General features: G+C 37.0%; 1 protein-coding gene and 1 pseudogene across 1 annotated transcript; both read left to right on the top strand.

The window, feature by feature from the left end:
* The first annotated feature begins 4,060 nt into the window (after positions 1 to 4,060).
* Positions 4,061 to 6,192, top strand: LOC105620460. Its single transcript, XM_012201949.1, is given in 6 exon segments — positions 4,061 to 4,210; positions 4,427 to 4,493; positions 5,391 to 5,531; positions 5,663 to 5,760; positions 5,855 to 6,046; positions 6,127 to 6,192. Coding segments are annotated over 6 exon segments (714 nt in total).
* A 2,690-nt stretch (positions 6,193 to 8,882) lies between these two features.
* Positions 8,883 to 17,991, top strand: part of LOC105620459 — a 21,060-nt pseudogene continuing 11,951 nt past the window's right edge.

Genomic DNA, 17,991 nt, shown 5'->3' with positions numbered 1-17,991 from the left:
ACGTTGAGAACAGTCGACGTAACCGAATATATTAGAAATGAGGAGCAGTTCACGAATATTAGAGACGAAGTGTTCGAAATGCTTGTAATGGATGAAATGGAAGTAGACTTTGGAGGAGATAATGGACCAAGAATCGTCCGACGAAGAAGTGCTATCCGACAATACTAGATGTCCTAGTGATATAAGTGAGTATGAAATGGATCGCGTAGAAAAATTCGTGTCGTCTCCAGAAATCCGTACGTTGAACGCTCATACTAAGCACTGTGTGATTCACAGTTATTATATAATGGATGGTTTAACCGTATGCACATCATGCATGATATGGCTGACATTAACGATGGAGGAATGTATCTCATCAGGAAGCATGAGATCGATTCTTTCGGTAAGCTAGACAGCAGGTCGTACATGAATTGCAGAGGGTTTTTGTACATTCCCGTGCAGCACGTGCCCACTCTGCACATATTGAAAAATACTATTGTGAATGATATTGTGCACGAAAATGAACGCGAAAAGTGTGCCTGAAGACTGTAATCAGTGAAGGAGAGACAAAGATGTGCGAATATCATCGGTGCAGTTCCTACGCAATCAAGAAATAGGTACGCGAGAAAGTCATCATCAATGACGATAACGATGATGAAAAGGAATATTCAGACGGTTAGGAGAAACGATGACGAAACGATGCACATTGACTTCGAAGAGAGATTTTAGTATAAAGGTATTTTCGGTTTAATAAAGGAACAGTGTTATCACTCAATGAAAAGAGAAAAGAAGTTTAAAAAATATAGCTGTAGGCGTATTAAGATTCCCGCGGGTGGTGAGAAGTGCGTCGAAATGATGATAACGGACAAGTTAGTGATGCCATACTATGACTGTGAGGAAAATCCTGCTAAAAAAGTTTTGTGACCTGTGCGATAAGTATATGCGTAATCAATTATACCATCCTTGTGAAGAGTACATCTTAGTAGACGAACATAATACCAAGGTGGTAAAACACTATGACATTCTAGATGTAAAGCGGTGTTGCACGTGTGTAAACAAGTTACAAGTGTTCCATGCAAGTATTCCATGTAAGAATGTGATCTAAAGACTATGAAAAGACATGGAAAACCACGAGTGGAACGCGAAGTAGAGCAGTGTGGCCAGGTTGCTACTCTGATGAAGTGTTTCGCGTAGCTGCAACGATGCGATGAGTGCATCGAGCAGCTCGAAAAACTGTGTTGTGTCAAGCATTCGCGCCTCGCCGTTGGACATAGACAATTCGCGGTGGCGAAAATCGCGCGATTCGTAGGTGCAAAGTCGCAATTGGAGCGATGATTCGTGCACATGGTGATAGCGAGTACGCGAGTGGCAACGAAAAATCTCTTGTCTAGCAAGAGATCGACATCGCATTCGAGAATCGCTGATTCTGATCGATGTGATCAACGTAGATTACATTGAGCCACGGCGGTTTTTAGACATTAGCAATGTAATACTCGAGCGAATACGAGACGTTGTAAAAAGACACGATAGTGTAAAAGTGAACACCACATTTAACGATGAGTTTGCGACAAGTAACAAACATGTTAATAAGAGTATAAATACAAAGAACAGCGAGATATATCGATGTACCGATATGCGCGAGTGGTATAATTAGTACATTGTCGAGCCTATCCTGGCATTGTTCGAAGAATTCCAAGAACGCGACAATGGATGGGTGCTATTACGAATCCATAACTTGTTAACGTGAATAAATTAACTTCCACTAAATTCCATGCACGCGGGATGCCACATCGAAGTGCCGCAAGAAATTACAGAAAGAGATTATCACGTATAATCCATGGACAATGCGTGTTTTGCCTGGTCGGTGGTCATCGCTCTGTACCCTGCAGAAAGACATGTAGATCGTAATTCATCGTATCCACATTACACGACAGTGTTAAATCTCACGGGTATCGAGTTTCCGACAATAAATGACAATAAAAGACATTTCCAAATTCGTTTCGAACGTTTGAACGCGGTATCGATAAACATGAATGGAAAATGGACAAATCCTTCCTCTGCGGCTCACAATGATAAGAAGGAGAAGCACGGTTCTTCGTCAATGTTCTCCGTCAACGTTCTGTATCTATGCAATGATGGTATCGGTCACTTTGCGTGGATCAAAAATCTGTCGCGCTTGTCGTGAACTCGTAACTTAACAGACAAAAGAACAAGAAATATTTCTGCAATTGGTATAATATAATAAGAAAAGTTAATAAAAAAAACATTTTATTTAAAAAATAGTGAAAAATGATTTCTCTATTTACAAGTGCCTCCATTATTTTGGCTCATGCAAAAAACTACAGTTACATGCAACGGATTGCCAGAAGATGAAAATGACTGCGCTATCCGATTCCGAGCGTGGTCGACAAATAGCTCTGCAACCAGGAACGTGCCATTCATTCGTCTACGCTGACCGGAAGTGTATTCTAGGCAAGACGGAACCCAATAGAGAAAACGCATTGTCGTACGCGTATCAACAAGAAGAGATATTTAGTATAGGATACTACGTGCTCGTAGAACGATGCGATTATCGTTATATCAGTTCCGTCGCCATGTAGATTGCGTGACGTGGTTCGCGCAACAATCCGAAACCTTAACACATGGCATGAAAAATTAGTGAATGCTTCCGTATTCTCTAAGCGGCAATGGAAGGCGTATTGTAGCGCGTTGTCAAATCTGCGAGAAATTGTTCGCCGGACGATATGCGGATAAGCGATCATTGCCATCTCACCACCATTCAAATTATAACCTAAATTATAAAAATTTATTTTATATTCCGGTTATATTTCATAATTTATGGTGACGCGGCTACGACGCGCATTTTATAATTAATGAAATTGCTACCGTGTACGATGAAAATGTAGATCTCCTTCTGATAATGAAGGAAAAATACATTTTATTCACTAAACATGTCGATAGCATCAAAGATAAAAATAAAAAAAAATTTTCAGAAAAATTGCGTAAAATTATGTTTATTGATTCTTTCTAAGTACAAGTCTAGAAAAATTGGCGTCGTATCTCGATAAAGATAAATTAAAAATTGTATGTTCCAAATTTTCAACATTATCGAACGAAGAATTTGAATTATTCGTAAAGATGTCTTTCCATACGTTGACTGTGTTGAAAAATGCAGGAATGCTTATCACCGCGCGAATTATTTTTCAGTTCATTGACGGGCGATACAGTATCCAAGAGCGATTACGCTCACAACGCAAACGTCTGGCAGTGATTCTCTATCCAAATGCTCGGACAGTAATCTATATTTGAAAATGTCTTGTTATTTTCGAAAATTATTTCCGCAAAAATGCGTCGCGGGTTACGGTCTCAATCCTGCGCATTACTACACCTTGCCTGGTTTTACGTGGGACGCCATGCTGAAACATACGTGCGTAAGATTTGAGTTGCTCACCGATATCGATATAGTCATATTTATTGAGCACGGTATACGCGATGACCTCAATCAATGTTTAGGCAGATACACGCAAGCTAATAATAAATACATGCGTTCGTATGACTCATCCAATACCTTATGAACTATGATGTGAATAATCTATACGAATGGGCGATGTATCAACTATTGCCATACGCCAACTTTCGAAGACGTTGCGAATTTTGATGTGAGCGCGATCGCTCCGGATTCGTTCACAGGTTATATTCTTGAGATCGATCTCGAATATCCGCAGCATCTGCGACATCACAACCGACACATTGACTTACCTTTCTGTCGCGATAAGTCGCCCGGCAAACGCGAAGATAAACTTCTAGACGTTGCACGATAAACAACGTCATCCATTCGTAATTTGCAGCAATGTACTCGTCACGGTTTTCACGTAACAAAGATCCACCGGGTATTACAATTCGTTCAATTCGCCTGGCTTTGCGAGTGCATTGAACTTAATACAGTTTAGAATGCGCTCGAAAAACGATTTCGAGAAAATTTGTATAAATGAATAACGCTATATTCGGCAAAACTATGGAAAACATTTGAAATCACGTAGAATTATTAACAAAATGAGACGGACGATATGGCGCGGAAGCAATGATCGCGAAGCCAAATTTTCACAGTAGTAGCATCTTTGCGGAAAATTTGATCGCCATTGAACTGCGCAAACTTGAGGTGAAGTTCAACAAGCCGATTTATGTGAATACTCGACATATCGAAGGTCTGCTTGTACAAATTTTACCACGAGTACATGTCATCGATGTACCGCGACAAATGTAAGATCACTTCGACATGGAAAATCTCATTTACCATATAGAATGCGATGATACTTACGAGACTATGAAACGTGATATCGCAAGATTCGATACCGATACCGATTCGATATCGTATACGTTGTCCTCTAGATAATCGCGAGCGATCTAGAGGACAATGTATACGATATGCCTCTCGTGAACAAAATAGTACGACCTGATGAAGGATGAGAACAATGGTGCAACAATTCGTTGGAGCGAAGGTGTACGCGATGAGGGTGAATAGCATAAAGGACGAAAAAGCGGAAGATGTAAAGAATGACGTCGTAGCGCGAACAATAATTTTCGATTACATGCGGTTTGAATGAAGATATTGAAATGACTCGCTATCAATCATATATACAATCAATTATACGAGGTATACATGATACCGAAAATAGTTTTGAGTCCATACGATGATAAACGATATGTCCTACCGGACTCACCGGAGACGTTACCGTGGGAGTATTGGCGGATATCTTTGTCATATATGTTTATACGTATTATATGTAGTATATATTACTATTATGTCACGTCTCGTCCGGATGGATATGTGTAATCGCATTTCGATGCACTATTCCTAGGAAAACTTTCAAGAGAAAGCAAAACTGCCTTACGTCGCTGTCCTCCGCGCATTCGTTGGCGGCGGCCATCAATTTTTCCTGTTGCTATTCCCAACAGTCATTCTCAGTTATTCTTGTAAACTTTTTGCGAATCTGGCAGTTTCAACGTCAAATCTTTGCACAATTCAAGGAAGAGAAAGAGATCATCGTCTAGCGACCATCTCGCAGCTCTGGAAGAAAAAATGACACACCTGATCGAAACGTCACGTGGAGAAGTTAGTGCATCTCGTTTCCCCTCGTCTTACAGGTTAGCATCCTCTTGCCACATCGAGCATGAGCTGCACCGCATTAGGTCGAGGCCCGATATCAAAGTAATGAAAGCATCTTCTATCTGAGGGCATTCCATCTCGGATTCCTCCAATAACTCCCTGGCAGCGCCTGCGTGACAGGAAGGCCAGAAGATCCGCATATACTATAGGTGTGTACGTATTCATCAGATCTACATTTACGGAATGCAGACGGAAAGTCGACATAGTCTTTCCGACTAATTGGAATTCTCTTTCGCTTTTTCAGAATTAATGAATAGTGAAAAGGCGATATCTACTGCATCTCTATCAGTCGAGCCAGGAACAACTCTCGGTCTCTCCGTTTCGGGATCAGACGATGAGAATGCGAATGCTTTAACGAGACAGCTTTTCGGCGTCGATTTTAAATGTCGAAGCGCAGCCTTGGAATGACCATGTTTCGACCAAATAGCATAACCTCTCGCGCAGAGGTCTCGATCCCGAATCACGGGAAACCCTTATGAAAAAATAGTCTCCACCAGATACGGTGTCCTTTTTAAGGGGGAAAGGCCCCCAAGTTAAACCAGGAATGTAAGTCGGTATTGAAAAATAACTCAATCGTAAAAAGAGATGAGTTTCATTGTAGAGACCAGGATCAGGTCAGCATCGCCTTGACCGCGTTAGATGAGCTATTTCAGATTTTCTGAAACTTAGTATTCAGCTATTGAATTCTGAGGTTCGAGCGGCTCAAAGATCAACGACGGGATGGTGATTTTAACTGATCTGTTTTACTGACTGTCAAAGAAAATGCAGATCAAGCCAGCGCTCAATTTTTTGGCTAAAAGTACGGCGGATGTTATTCCAGCGAATAATCTTCTGTTTGGGGAAATGAAGAAGGCTACGATTTTGGAAAAGGCCTCCAAGGATATTGTCAAAACTCCACTGGTAATTTCCAAGAAGATGCAACCGATTAAGCAGACGGCACAAAGTATCCGTGCTAAGCTGGGAAATGCCCTTGCATCCAGAGCGAGGTCGATGACAAGGAGAGTAGGGGCGTTGAGCAGCAGCCGCCGATCACCACGCCAGCATAGTTCGCGCTCAAGGAGACGATAAACGTCAATCAGGTAAAAATAACCGGTAGATTATCATTTTTCCTCTCCCAGTGCAGACAAATCATGTCGGACCCGAGAATTTTAAAAGCTGTCACGAGTTATTGACTCCCCTTCACTAACAATCCGCCACTTTAGAAGATGGAACTGTTAGTTTACCTATCTCAATCCGAAGAGAATAATTGTTACTTAGAGATTGTTAGATTATGCGAGGAGCAATTTTTATTCTCTTTCTTCCTTACCGAAAAATCTTCTGGAAATTCATCCTAAATCTGAAGCGTCTCAATAATTTTATTAGAGCTCCTTATTTTAAAATGGAAAATTGAAAGACGGTCCGTCTCCTCTTCTTGAGAGACTTCCTAGCCTCCCCTCAATCGATCTCGAAGACGCATATTTGCTAATCCCGATCCATGAAAACGACAGAAAGTTCCTTCGATTTAGATTTCAGGGCTGTCTCTATCAATTCTGGGTTCATTTGGATAGTCATCCGCTCCATATATCTTTACAAAGATGTTAAAACCCATGTTATTATCGCTCAGGGATAAGGATTATTTATCGAGCATATTTAGATGACTTTCTTCTTATCGGAAATTCACGGAGAACGTGCTAGCTGTAACCTATTATCTTCATTAGGATTTCTGATCAACAGAAGCAAATGTGTACTTAATCCGACGAAATCCTACCGCTTCGTTTTATTTACAGACAATCTCACATTATCAATTCTTCAGGACAAGAAGAATAGTCTTTTCCAAAACACGCTTACGATGCTACGATTACGGGCATGTAAGACCCGTCTCTTCGCGTTACATCAGTTCCCTGATTTCAATCTGTCTTGCTGTACAATACGGAATTCTCCATACTAAGATCTTAGAAAGAGAAAAACATTTTTAGCCCTTTCAGCGGCGAACGAAGATTTCGATTCTCTGATGACTTTATCATCTTCCATTAGAGAAAATCTTCTTTGGTGGAAAGAAGTTTTAGTAAACCTTGCTCAAGCTAACACCATTAGAACAGGCCATTTCGCTATGGAAATTTTCACGAATTCGTCCCTAACAGAATGAGGCGCGGTCTGCGGCGAAACACGAATCCATGAGTTTTTTGGTCAACTGAAGAAAAACAGAATCATATCAATTTTTTAGAACTTCTAGCGGTGTTTCATGCTTTAAGATCTTTCACAATCCATATGAGAGGATGTGATATTTTGTTAAAAATAGACAACTCTACAGTTCTTTCTTACATCAATCGCATAGGCTCAATTAAGTTACTATACCTAGTTCCTTGAGCCTTGCACGGAAGATCTGGGAATGGTGTACGGTGCGAGACTTTTTTATTTATGCCGCATACATTCCATCAGCTCAAAACGTTGAGGCAAATGTCGAATTTCGGGTGATCTCAGAGGAAACCGAATGGATCCTGGAACAAACGTATTTTGACAAAATAAGACCCATTTTGACCGATTCGATAGTAGTATATATGGAAGGATTCTGGACTACGGATGCGCTGTCATCAGGCCGCGTTGGCATCGTGGTCGCGAGAGGAACTTGTTGGAGAGGGAGGGGGAAGAGGTAGAGAGCGTGTAGAGAAGTAAAAATGTAAAGATGCTGCGTAGAGAAAAGAAGTAAAAAGCAAAATGCTTACCTGATACTCCATCCCCCGCTACCTTCTCCGCAGCCGCCACTTCCACAACCTAATCGTCCTCTTCCTGATCTACCTCCATCCGCAGTCTCTTCGGTCCAAGCTATATTTGCCATATACTTACCATCTTTCCCTCGATATGTTATGCCACCCGTTGTAATTCATGTGCATCCTATACTTATGATCTTTTCTCTCGTTGCAACTTTCTAAGTAACACCTTTTACTTATTCTCGCATATGCAAAATGTGTACATATACATATATATTTTTTATTTCTATTGTACTTATTCGATTATATTCTAACAATGCTTTTAAAGCAAGCGCAGCGATATTGTCAGATGATACTGCCGGCACATGTAATATGATATCACGAAGAAGAAAAGAAGGAAAAGAACAAATAAATATTGCAAAGACAGAAGGAATGAATAATTTCAAACGCTGAGATACAGTTGACACATAGTTTAAATATTCATTTATTTTTCGTATATATAGTATTATTCATAGTGTAACTAATACACATTCAATATTTTTATCATAAACGCTTCGTGTTTGCTGCATCGTATTTGTTATTTGACGCGTCTCGCGATGATTAATGTAATTTAACAATAAAAATGCGACGTTGCAATTTCGCAAGCGACGACACTTTTTAGCGTTGAGGCTTTATTAGATTTAGCGTAATCAAAGATTTTTCAAGAACATATCGCGACAAGTCACAATATGTCTCATGTTTCGCGGTGATGTATCAATGCGATTTGATAAATGCGATGTTGCTAAATAGTGTACATGTCATGTGATCAAGTAATGATATAAAATTTAGATGCAGAGAGAAGATTAGACGCACGCGATTATCATTAATCAACGCAAGCGATAACATGAAGTGCGATTTGATACAGCAAACGATCCAATTGAATACGTCAAAGAAGAGTACATCGTACGGGAACAACGATGCGACGAGCTCATAGAATCTCTTAGAAGAGCAGAGTCATGCTAAACGCCCGCGATTATCGATTGGCAAGAGACAATCAGTGAGACAATCACATGTATCGTGAGGCTCGAGAGTTTGAAGGTTCGGTGCATGTGGGTGCCGAATATGGACTTCGATGCAAGATCGAAATAATGTTCGAAAGTCGTATATTGACAGGCGCGGATAAACTCTAATCACATCGAGCCGCGACGGTTTTTGAAAGATGCTGGCGATGTAGTGCTCGAGCGAGTGCGACACATTGTAGAAAGACAAGTGTGAAGGTCAACATCGCGTTTAACGGTGAGTTTGTAACAGACGATAAACGCACCAATAAAAGCATCCGAAATTTTGAATTCTTTGAACAACAAATGTGTGCGAGCGATGAGCATCGAGCTCATCTTGACATCACTGGATGAATTTCAGGAACGCGACAGTGGGTAGACATTATCGCAACTTCTCAATTTGGTAGTGAATGAATAAGCATAATTCAATACGCGCGGGATGTTGCTTCGAAGTGCCACGAAAAATTATACTTAAGAAAGTGGTGATCAACGTACATTCAATGGAGAAATTCTTCGCATAGTCAGTGGTAGCCGCTGTATACCCGACTAAAAGTTATGTGGATAGAAAATCGTCGCATCCACATTAGACTACTGTATTGAATCTCGCGGATATCGAATTTCCGATAACGTTAAGAGACATTCCGAAATTTGAAAATTTCAACAATATATCGATCAACGTGTACAGTATCGAAAATAAGCATATCCTTCCTCTATGGTTCACAGGCGACAAGAAGGACAAGTATGTCAATCTCCTGTACCTACAAGATTCGCGCAACGACAACATTAGATACTTTACGTGAATAAAAAATCTATCCTGTCTTGTAAGATCACAAATTACTGGGAAAAAGAACAGGAAATATTTTTGCGATCGATAAGTAATAAGAATACTAAAAAGACTAATAAAAAAAACAATATATAAAAAAAACAATAAAAAGAAATAAAAAAATGTTTTCTTTATTTATAAATGCCTCCATTATTTCAGCTCGAGCGTAAAGTCGGAGATCCACAGCGAAGATTGTGATAAGATGAACGACTGTGCCATTCGACTACCGAGCAAGGATGACAAATAGCTCGAATTTGGTAACTAATAACTGGGAACAAGTGCCGTTCATCGTCTACACGACCTGGAGTGTGTCCTGCAGAAGACAGAATCCGACGCATCGATGTACGCATTTCAGCTGCATAAAGCGTTTAGCATAGGCTACTACGTGCGATGCCCGTACGCGTTATCATCATAACACTTCCGCGATGAAGACTATATAGCGTGATTCGCGCGACAACTCAACGATTTGGCGCATCGCGTGAATTGGCGTCATATCTCAATAAAGATAAATTAAAAATTATACGTTCCGAATTTTGCAAACTCAGCGTGGAGGATTTCGATCTTCTCACACAAAAAGGTGTTTTTCTCTTTGTACAAGTACGTTGATTACGTTGAAAAATTGGATGAACGGTGCTTGCTATCTCGCGAATTATTTTAGTTCGCTGACAGGCGATACGTATCCGAGAGCGATTACGCTCATGCCGCGAACATCTGGAAGCAATTCTCCATTCGAACGCTCGACTAGTTATCTGTACTTGAAAACCGATGTCTTGGTCGACATTTTCGAAAATTTCCGCAATAGTTGTGTTACGGTCTCGATCCCGCGCATTACTACACATTGCCTGGTTTCACGTGGGACGCAATGCTAAAACATTCGCGCATAAAATTTGAGTTGCTCACTGACATTGATATGATCTTGTTCATCGAGCGCGGTAGCCTCAGTCAATATTCCAATAGATACGCGCAGGCTAATAACAAGTACATGCATTCGTATGACTCATCGAAATTATCATCGTACTTGATGTACTACGACGTTAACAATTTATACGGGTGGCGATGTGTCAACCATTGCCATATACCGAATTTCGATGGGTCAAAAAACGCTGCGAACTTTGAGCGCGATCGCTCCGGATTTGCCCACCGGTTACATTCTCGAGGTCAATCTCGAGTATCCACAATATCTGCACGATCGACACACTGATCTGCCTTTCTGTCCGACGCGCGATAAGTCGCCCGGCAAGTGCAAGGATAAACTTTTAGTTACGATAAGTAGCGTTACATCATCCACTACCGAAACATCCTCGCTCGGTCGAATAACATAGTCGTTCATCTTTCCACAGTCTTCGCTATGGATCTCGAACTTTGCGCTCGAGCTGAAGTAATGAAGGCACCTGTAAATAGAGAAATCATTTTTCTATCTTTTTACTGTTTTTTAAATATTGTTTTTTTATTGGTTTTTCTTATTATATTTACCGATATTTAAAATATTTGCAAAAATATTTTCTATTTTTTTCCCAGTAATTTGTGAACTTATTGTACAAGGCAGAATAAATCTTTTATCCATGCAAAGTGTCTAATGTTGTCGTTGCGCGAATCTTGTAGCTACAGGTATTGACATGCTTGTCCCTCTTATCACCTGTGAATTGTAGAGGAAGAATCTTCTTATTTTCGATATTGTACACGTTGATTGATATATTGTGATTGATATATTGAGATTTTCGAATCTCGGAATATCTTTGAACATTATCGGAAATTCAATATCCGCGAGATTCAATACAGTAGAATAATGCGGACGATACGATTTTCTATCCACATGACTTTTAGCCGGATATAGAATGGCTACCACTGTCCACGCGAAGCATACATTGTCCATCGAACGCACGTTGATCACCGCTTTCTTAAGTATAATTTCTCGCGGCACCTCGAAGCAACATCCCACGCACATTGGATTGTGCTTATTCACATTTACCAAATTGAGAATTCGAGATAATGCCCATGCGAGATAATTGCTGTCGCGTTTCCGAAATTCGTCCAGTGATGTCAAGATGGGCTCGATGACGTACACTCGCACACATTTTTGTTGTTCGAAAGAATTCAAAGTTTCGGGTGGTGATACTTTTATTGGTGCATTTATCGCCTGTTACAAACTCACTGTTGAACGCGGTGTTCACCTTTACACAGTTTTTCTACAGTGTCTCGCACTCGCTCGAGCACTACAGCCAGTCTTTCAAAAACCGTTGCAGCTCGATATGATTAGAGTCATCAGGCCTGTCGATGTACGACTTTTGTTTTGATCTCGCGCCATCGAAGTCCATATCTGGCACCCATAGGCACGAGTCCACGCATCGAATCCTTCAAACTCCCGAACCTCGCAATATATATGATTACTGATTGTCTCTTGCCGATCGATAATCGCGGGCGATTGGCCTCTGCTCTTCCAAAGATTTTATGAACTCGTTGTTCCCATGCGACGTACTCTTCTCTGGAGTTCAGCTGGGTCGCTTGCTAAATAATTAAGCCTTGTTATACTGTAAAAGTTTTAAAATGTTACAATTTTACAATATTCTTTAATTTTACAAGTGTGCTTCTCAGACGAATCAACTTTTAAAATTTTAACGGAAAAGAGTAAATTCGTACGACACCATTTTGGGGAAAAATATTATATCATTCCGATTACTTGGTAGAAAAAGTGAAACATCCTACCTACAGTATTATAGTATAATCAATGATATCCAGCAAAGGCATGAGTCATCTTCATATCGCCCAAAGGATGAAAGACAATGAAATAAGACAAGCAAATCTTAAAAAGTTGGGTGTTGTCTCATTGTTGATTGGTATCTGGAAGATATTCAAGAATGTGTTTATTACGATTCTGTTCCGTGTTACAAAATCAGAAGTATTACAGCATTCCTCGCTCAAAACCAAGTATCAGTTCTGCCATGATCTGGAAATTCATCTGAAATAAACCTCATTGAAAATGTGAGAAATCTGTGGGAGCTCACTAAACGATCAAAGAAGTCATAACAACTAAGCATCAACTTATTGAGAAACTGATACCAGTATAGTACCACTCTCTTGAATTAAGAGAAAAAAAATCATGCATTGAGAGCATACCACGTCGCAGCAAAATCCTTATTGCGGTGAAGGGAGGTGTACAAAATATTAATTAATTAATTTGTATTGCTCGTATGGTACAATAAATATTTTCTACTTGGCTATGATGAATATTTTTTCATTATAAATATAATAAAACAATAAAAATAAGTTTCTAGGTACTAAAAAATTTCTATTTTCACTAAAATGAACTTGAAAATATAAAAATAACAGAAAAATCGCACTGTCCCTAATATTTTGACAATCTACTGTATATATAGGAAAATGTATATTTTGTATTGCATCATCGCATTATCCTGTCTATTTTATTTTATCTGCGTATAATAATTCTAGTTTATTTTGCATAAACGTTTTCCAAAAACGTGCTTAAATAATTTATTATAGAACAATATTATCGCTAATAATTGTATTAAAATATTTATTATATAGTTTTTGAAAATGTTCATTTCTGTATAATTATTATGTTGTTTTATATGACAATAAGAATGATGTTATACTTCTCTAAAAAATAATATTTATTATAATAAGACCTCCCAGCTAATCAAAATTGACAATAAGTTACCGAATAGTCTTCTGGATGGTTAATGTTTCCACTTCTGTGTTAACTTATTGGACATTGATAATTGTAAAATATCTTTCATCATCAATGCCCCATAACTTAATAAAGAAGTGAAATATTAACCATAGAAGTTGACTATATAATAATTTGTCAATTTTGGTTAGCTAGATTAATAATAGTCGAGTATTTTCAAGACATTTGTCATTCAGATTTGACTAAAAAGTCGACTTAGAATGTCGACTATTAGTTGACTTTTTTTGAGTCGTCAAATATTAGCCGATATTCGAACTTTGAAGTCGGCTCTTGATTTCTCCAGTCAATCTATAGTATAGACTTTTAGTCGACTTCGTGTTGTTTGGAATACTACCTTCAAAACTTTATCGACAGTTAAAACCTCTTCAATATTGTTCACGATCATGATCTAAATAATTTGTCAATGTCAAGTCTGGAGACTATTTGTCTTTTTATTTTTAAGAATGTAGATAAGAGGAACAATTCCCAATGACTTAATAAAAGGGAATATTTTACAAATATATTTTATAAATCTATCGATTGCAAACTGCTAAAATATAAATTTTTAAATAAAAACTAAAATATAAATATTTTTTAAGAAAGCAATACTGCTTTATTAAAAAATATTTACATTTTAATGTATTCTGCAAGAATTCTCTTTATATATTTTCTCGCTTTTGACATAATCCAGGATCGTTGCAATGAGTAGGAAAAAGCTTTAACATATTCCATCGATGTAGAAATAAATAATGGAGGCATACTATAATATATAAAGGCGAAAGAAGCATCAAGTTGAATACAGCTGACATATATTTTTCTGCTAAATATCGTAGTTAACTAATAATATTACATGATACAATAATTAAAAAATATACTGTACTTTGTGAAATTACAATAAGTATATTATAAGTAAAATATAATAACATTCCCGTGATCGAGTCGCTCTTGGTCGCTTTTGGCGACTAGTTAAACGACTGATATCGCTGCTCGTCTGTTTCTTCTGTACGAGATTGAACGCACGAGATGAAATAGTTTTACAAAATATAGTGCAACACGCTCGCTATACACAACAATAAGGGAATCTTCGATTATCATTTGTCTCTTTTTCTTTCTCTCCCTTTCGTTTTCTTTCATTTATTAATATATTTGATTAACGAGTTCAGGCTTCACTTCAATGTGATTTGAATGACGCATTTTGAATGATTCTTTTTCTCTGCAAAATTAGTCGCTATTCATAGGCTGCGTTCGGAAATGCCTCCCCGATGCCTTGGATTCATCATCTCTCTCTCTGTTTAATATTAAATGTTAAACAAGGATAGATGATGAATCCGAGGGAACGGATGCATCCGAGCAATGTTTCCAAAGGCAGCCATAACGTCAACTCGATCTCGATCGGCTCGATATGGCTCATTAAAAACTAAAAATTAAGAATACAAACGCTGGAACCTCGCTCATGCGACAATTGTATGTACAATGGCTCGAAAATGGAAATTTGTTTGTTGTGAGCACGAGTGTCGCACGACAGCATGAAACTGCTTAATATTATCACTAAGTGAAGGAATGATAAAGACCAGAATATCAGAGATTGAAGCATATAAAAAAAAATGTAAATAAAAAACAGATAAATAAGACGAAAAATGTTTTCCTCTACGATTTTCTCTAAGGAAAACGATGTATTGAAGTTAGAGATTAATTGCAAAGTTTTTCTCTAAAGAAAATAAAATGCTTTATTTATGCATAAAGTGTAAAAGTATCATGGTCATTGTTTTTTTTTTTTTAAGAAATTGTCAATCATTTATATAGATATTTCATATCATGTAATTCTTTGTTTTGTAAGTAGAACTGAACAGACAAATTCGAGAATGTATGTACATAAAAATAGAAATGTATATGATTTTTCTTGGAAAATTAGTATTAGTAATGTAAAATTAGTATTGACCTGCAATAATATCATACTGTTTTATAGTTAGTTATGCGATGATAGTATTACATTCTGTGCTCTCATCCCCCGCTCTCTCTCTCGCTTTCTCTCGCTATTTTATCAGAAGATAAGCTTTTATAATACTTGCGAGTTTGGAAAAGAAAAATATCAGAAACAAATCATTTTCACAAATAATATATACACACACGCACGCACGCACGGCGTTCTCAGGAATACTGTCGAAATGTAATAACAATTAATAATTTTACTTTGTCGTAAAAGATTGGATTATAAGGAATGTTGCATAATTTTAAAAGATGTAGCAAAATATTGAGAGGAATGTCAAATACTTTCGAGTGCCACAATTAGTCTAATTCGCATCACGATTTCTATCTCACGAAAGATCGATTAACGAGCATCCTCCATAACCGTTTTATATAAGTTTTATATAAGTTGTTATTATATAAGTTGTTCTTTATATATACATCCTAATATTGCTACATTTTCACGTTAAATTACTAAATTCTTTTTTGAAATACTGCTTTACTATCCACGAATACTTGAGATGCAAAAGGGTTAAACTTAAAAGTTTTAAAAGAAATATTTCGTGCAAATTTCGCATCTTAATGATAACAATTTAATTATCTTTACGCTTGAGGCGATTAACAGAAGATTTACGTAAAGTGAGATATTTAAAGTAAGATGTCAATTTTCGACTGATTACATGCAACACCTTGAACTGCAACAATTTGAAATTGATTTGTTCCTAAAAAAAAGTCGATATCTCTTAAATTTATAAAATAATTTGATTGATTGTAAAAATTGCGAAATAATATACATTATTTAACAAATCGCTGAATGATAAAAATGTATTAAAACATTTGTAAGAATTTTATTTCTTGATACTCGTTGGAATTCTTCATATTCAATATAAAATAAATATTAAATTTTGCGGCAATACGCGAAGTTATGTTATAATATCACTTTCACATATGTGCAATAAACCTATTGATAATTACAGCATAAATCTCGTAAGTTGTCCATGACTTATTTTATATATCTATGTGAATCTGAAATACATCTCAAAGTAGCAATTAATCCATTAATAGATAAAAATCAATGCTAATTAGTTCTATAAAAAATATGTTTACATATATAAGTGATGAATATTATATATTTACAATAAATAACACACACATCTTGAATGACTCACTCTATATTAGTAGCTCTTATAAGATCAAGCTTAATAGTTCTTCAATTTTTTCTAAACATTAATTAAACAAAAAAATTTCTTAATCATACTTTCTTAATCATACAAAATTAGCAAGAACTAAATTTGTATGATTTAAATTTGATTTCTTATCAAATTTGATTTCTTATTAAAATATTGATAAATTGCATAAGTTTCCTTAAAAATCGTCAATGAAGTAAATGGAGACACTTCGATAGGAATCTTTCATCCTGGTTGCATTATATATACCGCATAACGTGTTTATTCTACGCTCTGTATAAGTAGAACCGTTTGTACCCTAAGAGCTTTTGTTTGAGTTTTACAGTATGGTAAGGGCTGCTGTTTGAGTACTATGAGAAATAGAATTCTCTGCAAAATTCGAACTCTATGCAAAATATAGGAGAATTAAACTAGTACTGTCTATACTTGAGAGAGAGAGAGAGAGAGAGAGAGAGAGAAACGTATCATAAATATAAATTTTTTTCGTTATATTTGCATTCTTCATTTTTGTCATTTATACGCACATACACACGTTCATATATGTTCCCGTTCATGCGAACGGTTTTCTCTTCTTTTTTTTCTATTTTTTGTTCTATTTTCTATCTTTGTTATTTTGTCGTACTTCGTTAAGTGCATAATGGCATAAGTGTGTAAATTAGATACAGTAATACAATTTAAATATATATCAGAATCTTTCGCTGCCGAGAGATAAATATATAAAACTAACACATACAATAATCATGTTGCCCGGCCTATTGTCCGTCTTCTCTTTATGTACATTCGCAAGCTACCCTCGCGAAATAATCCGTGCTTCTCAGAAGTTTAGTATTTAGTATTCGCGAGAGTTATGCCTATGCCATACTAGTCTCGACAAATTATATCAGTTATTTTATAATAAGATTATGTTGGTCCGGAAGTATTCGGGAATATTGAACGCGTCGCATACGAAAATGGTTAGACAATTCTTTTCTTATTGCGACTAAAATATATTCGCAACATTTTGTTGCATTATTGGTCCTTCTCTTCACAGAACACACAACATTTTTGGTCAAAGAGCTATACAAAATTTCGTTTGTACTTCAACGTTGTGTGGAGAATCGCTGCCAGCTAATCGAATTCATTCTGAATGCAAAGTAAGTCCTGTGTGGTATCATTAATAATAAAATTAATTATAATGTATCGCTTGCGAAACTACAACTATACGCAATATATTTCTCTGTATGTTTCTTCATCCGACAAATGCACAAAATATCTAGGACGTTCGGGAAAACATCAGGCAGAAATATTCAGTAATCTTAATCATTACGTGTATAATAGCAAATAGAAAAAATATGTGAATGTAAGCTTTGTAAGTTGTATGAACTTTTCTTATTCTTTGCTATGACAGCTCCTACAGATGGAAATATTATTCTTGTAAAAATTGAGGTGTATATATATATATATATATATATATATATATAT

Source organism: Atta cephalotes, assembly GCF_000143395.1.
Source record: "Atta cephalotes unplaced genomic scaffold scaffold00026, whole genome shotgun sequence".
Lineage (NCBI taxonomy): Eukaryota > Metazoa > Arthropoda > Insecta > Hymenoptera > Formicidae > Atta > Atta cephalotes.
Note: the sequence above shows the minus strand (reverse complement) of the source record. Positions and strands in the feature narration are given on the sequence as shown.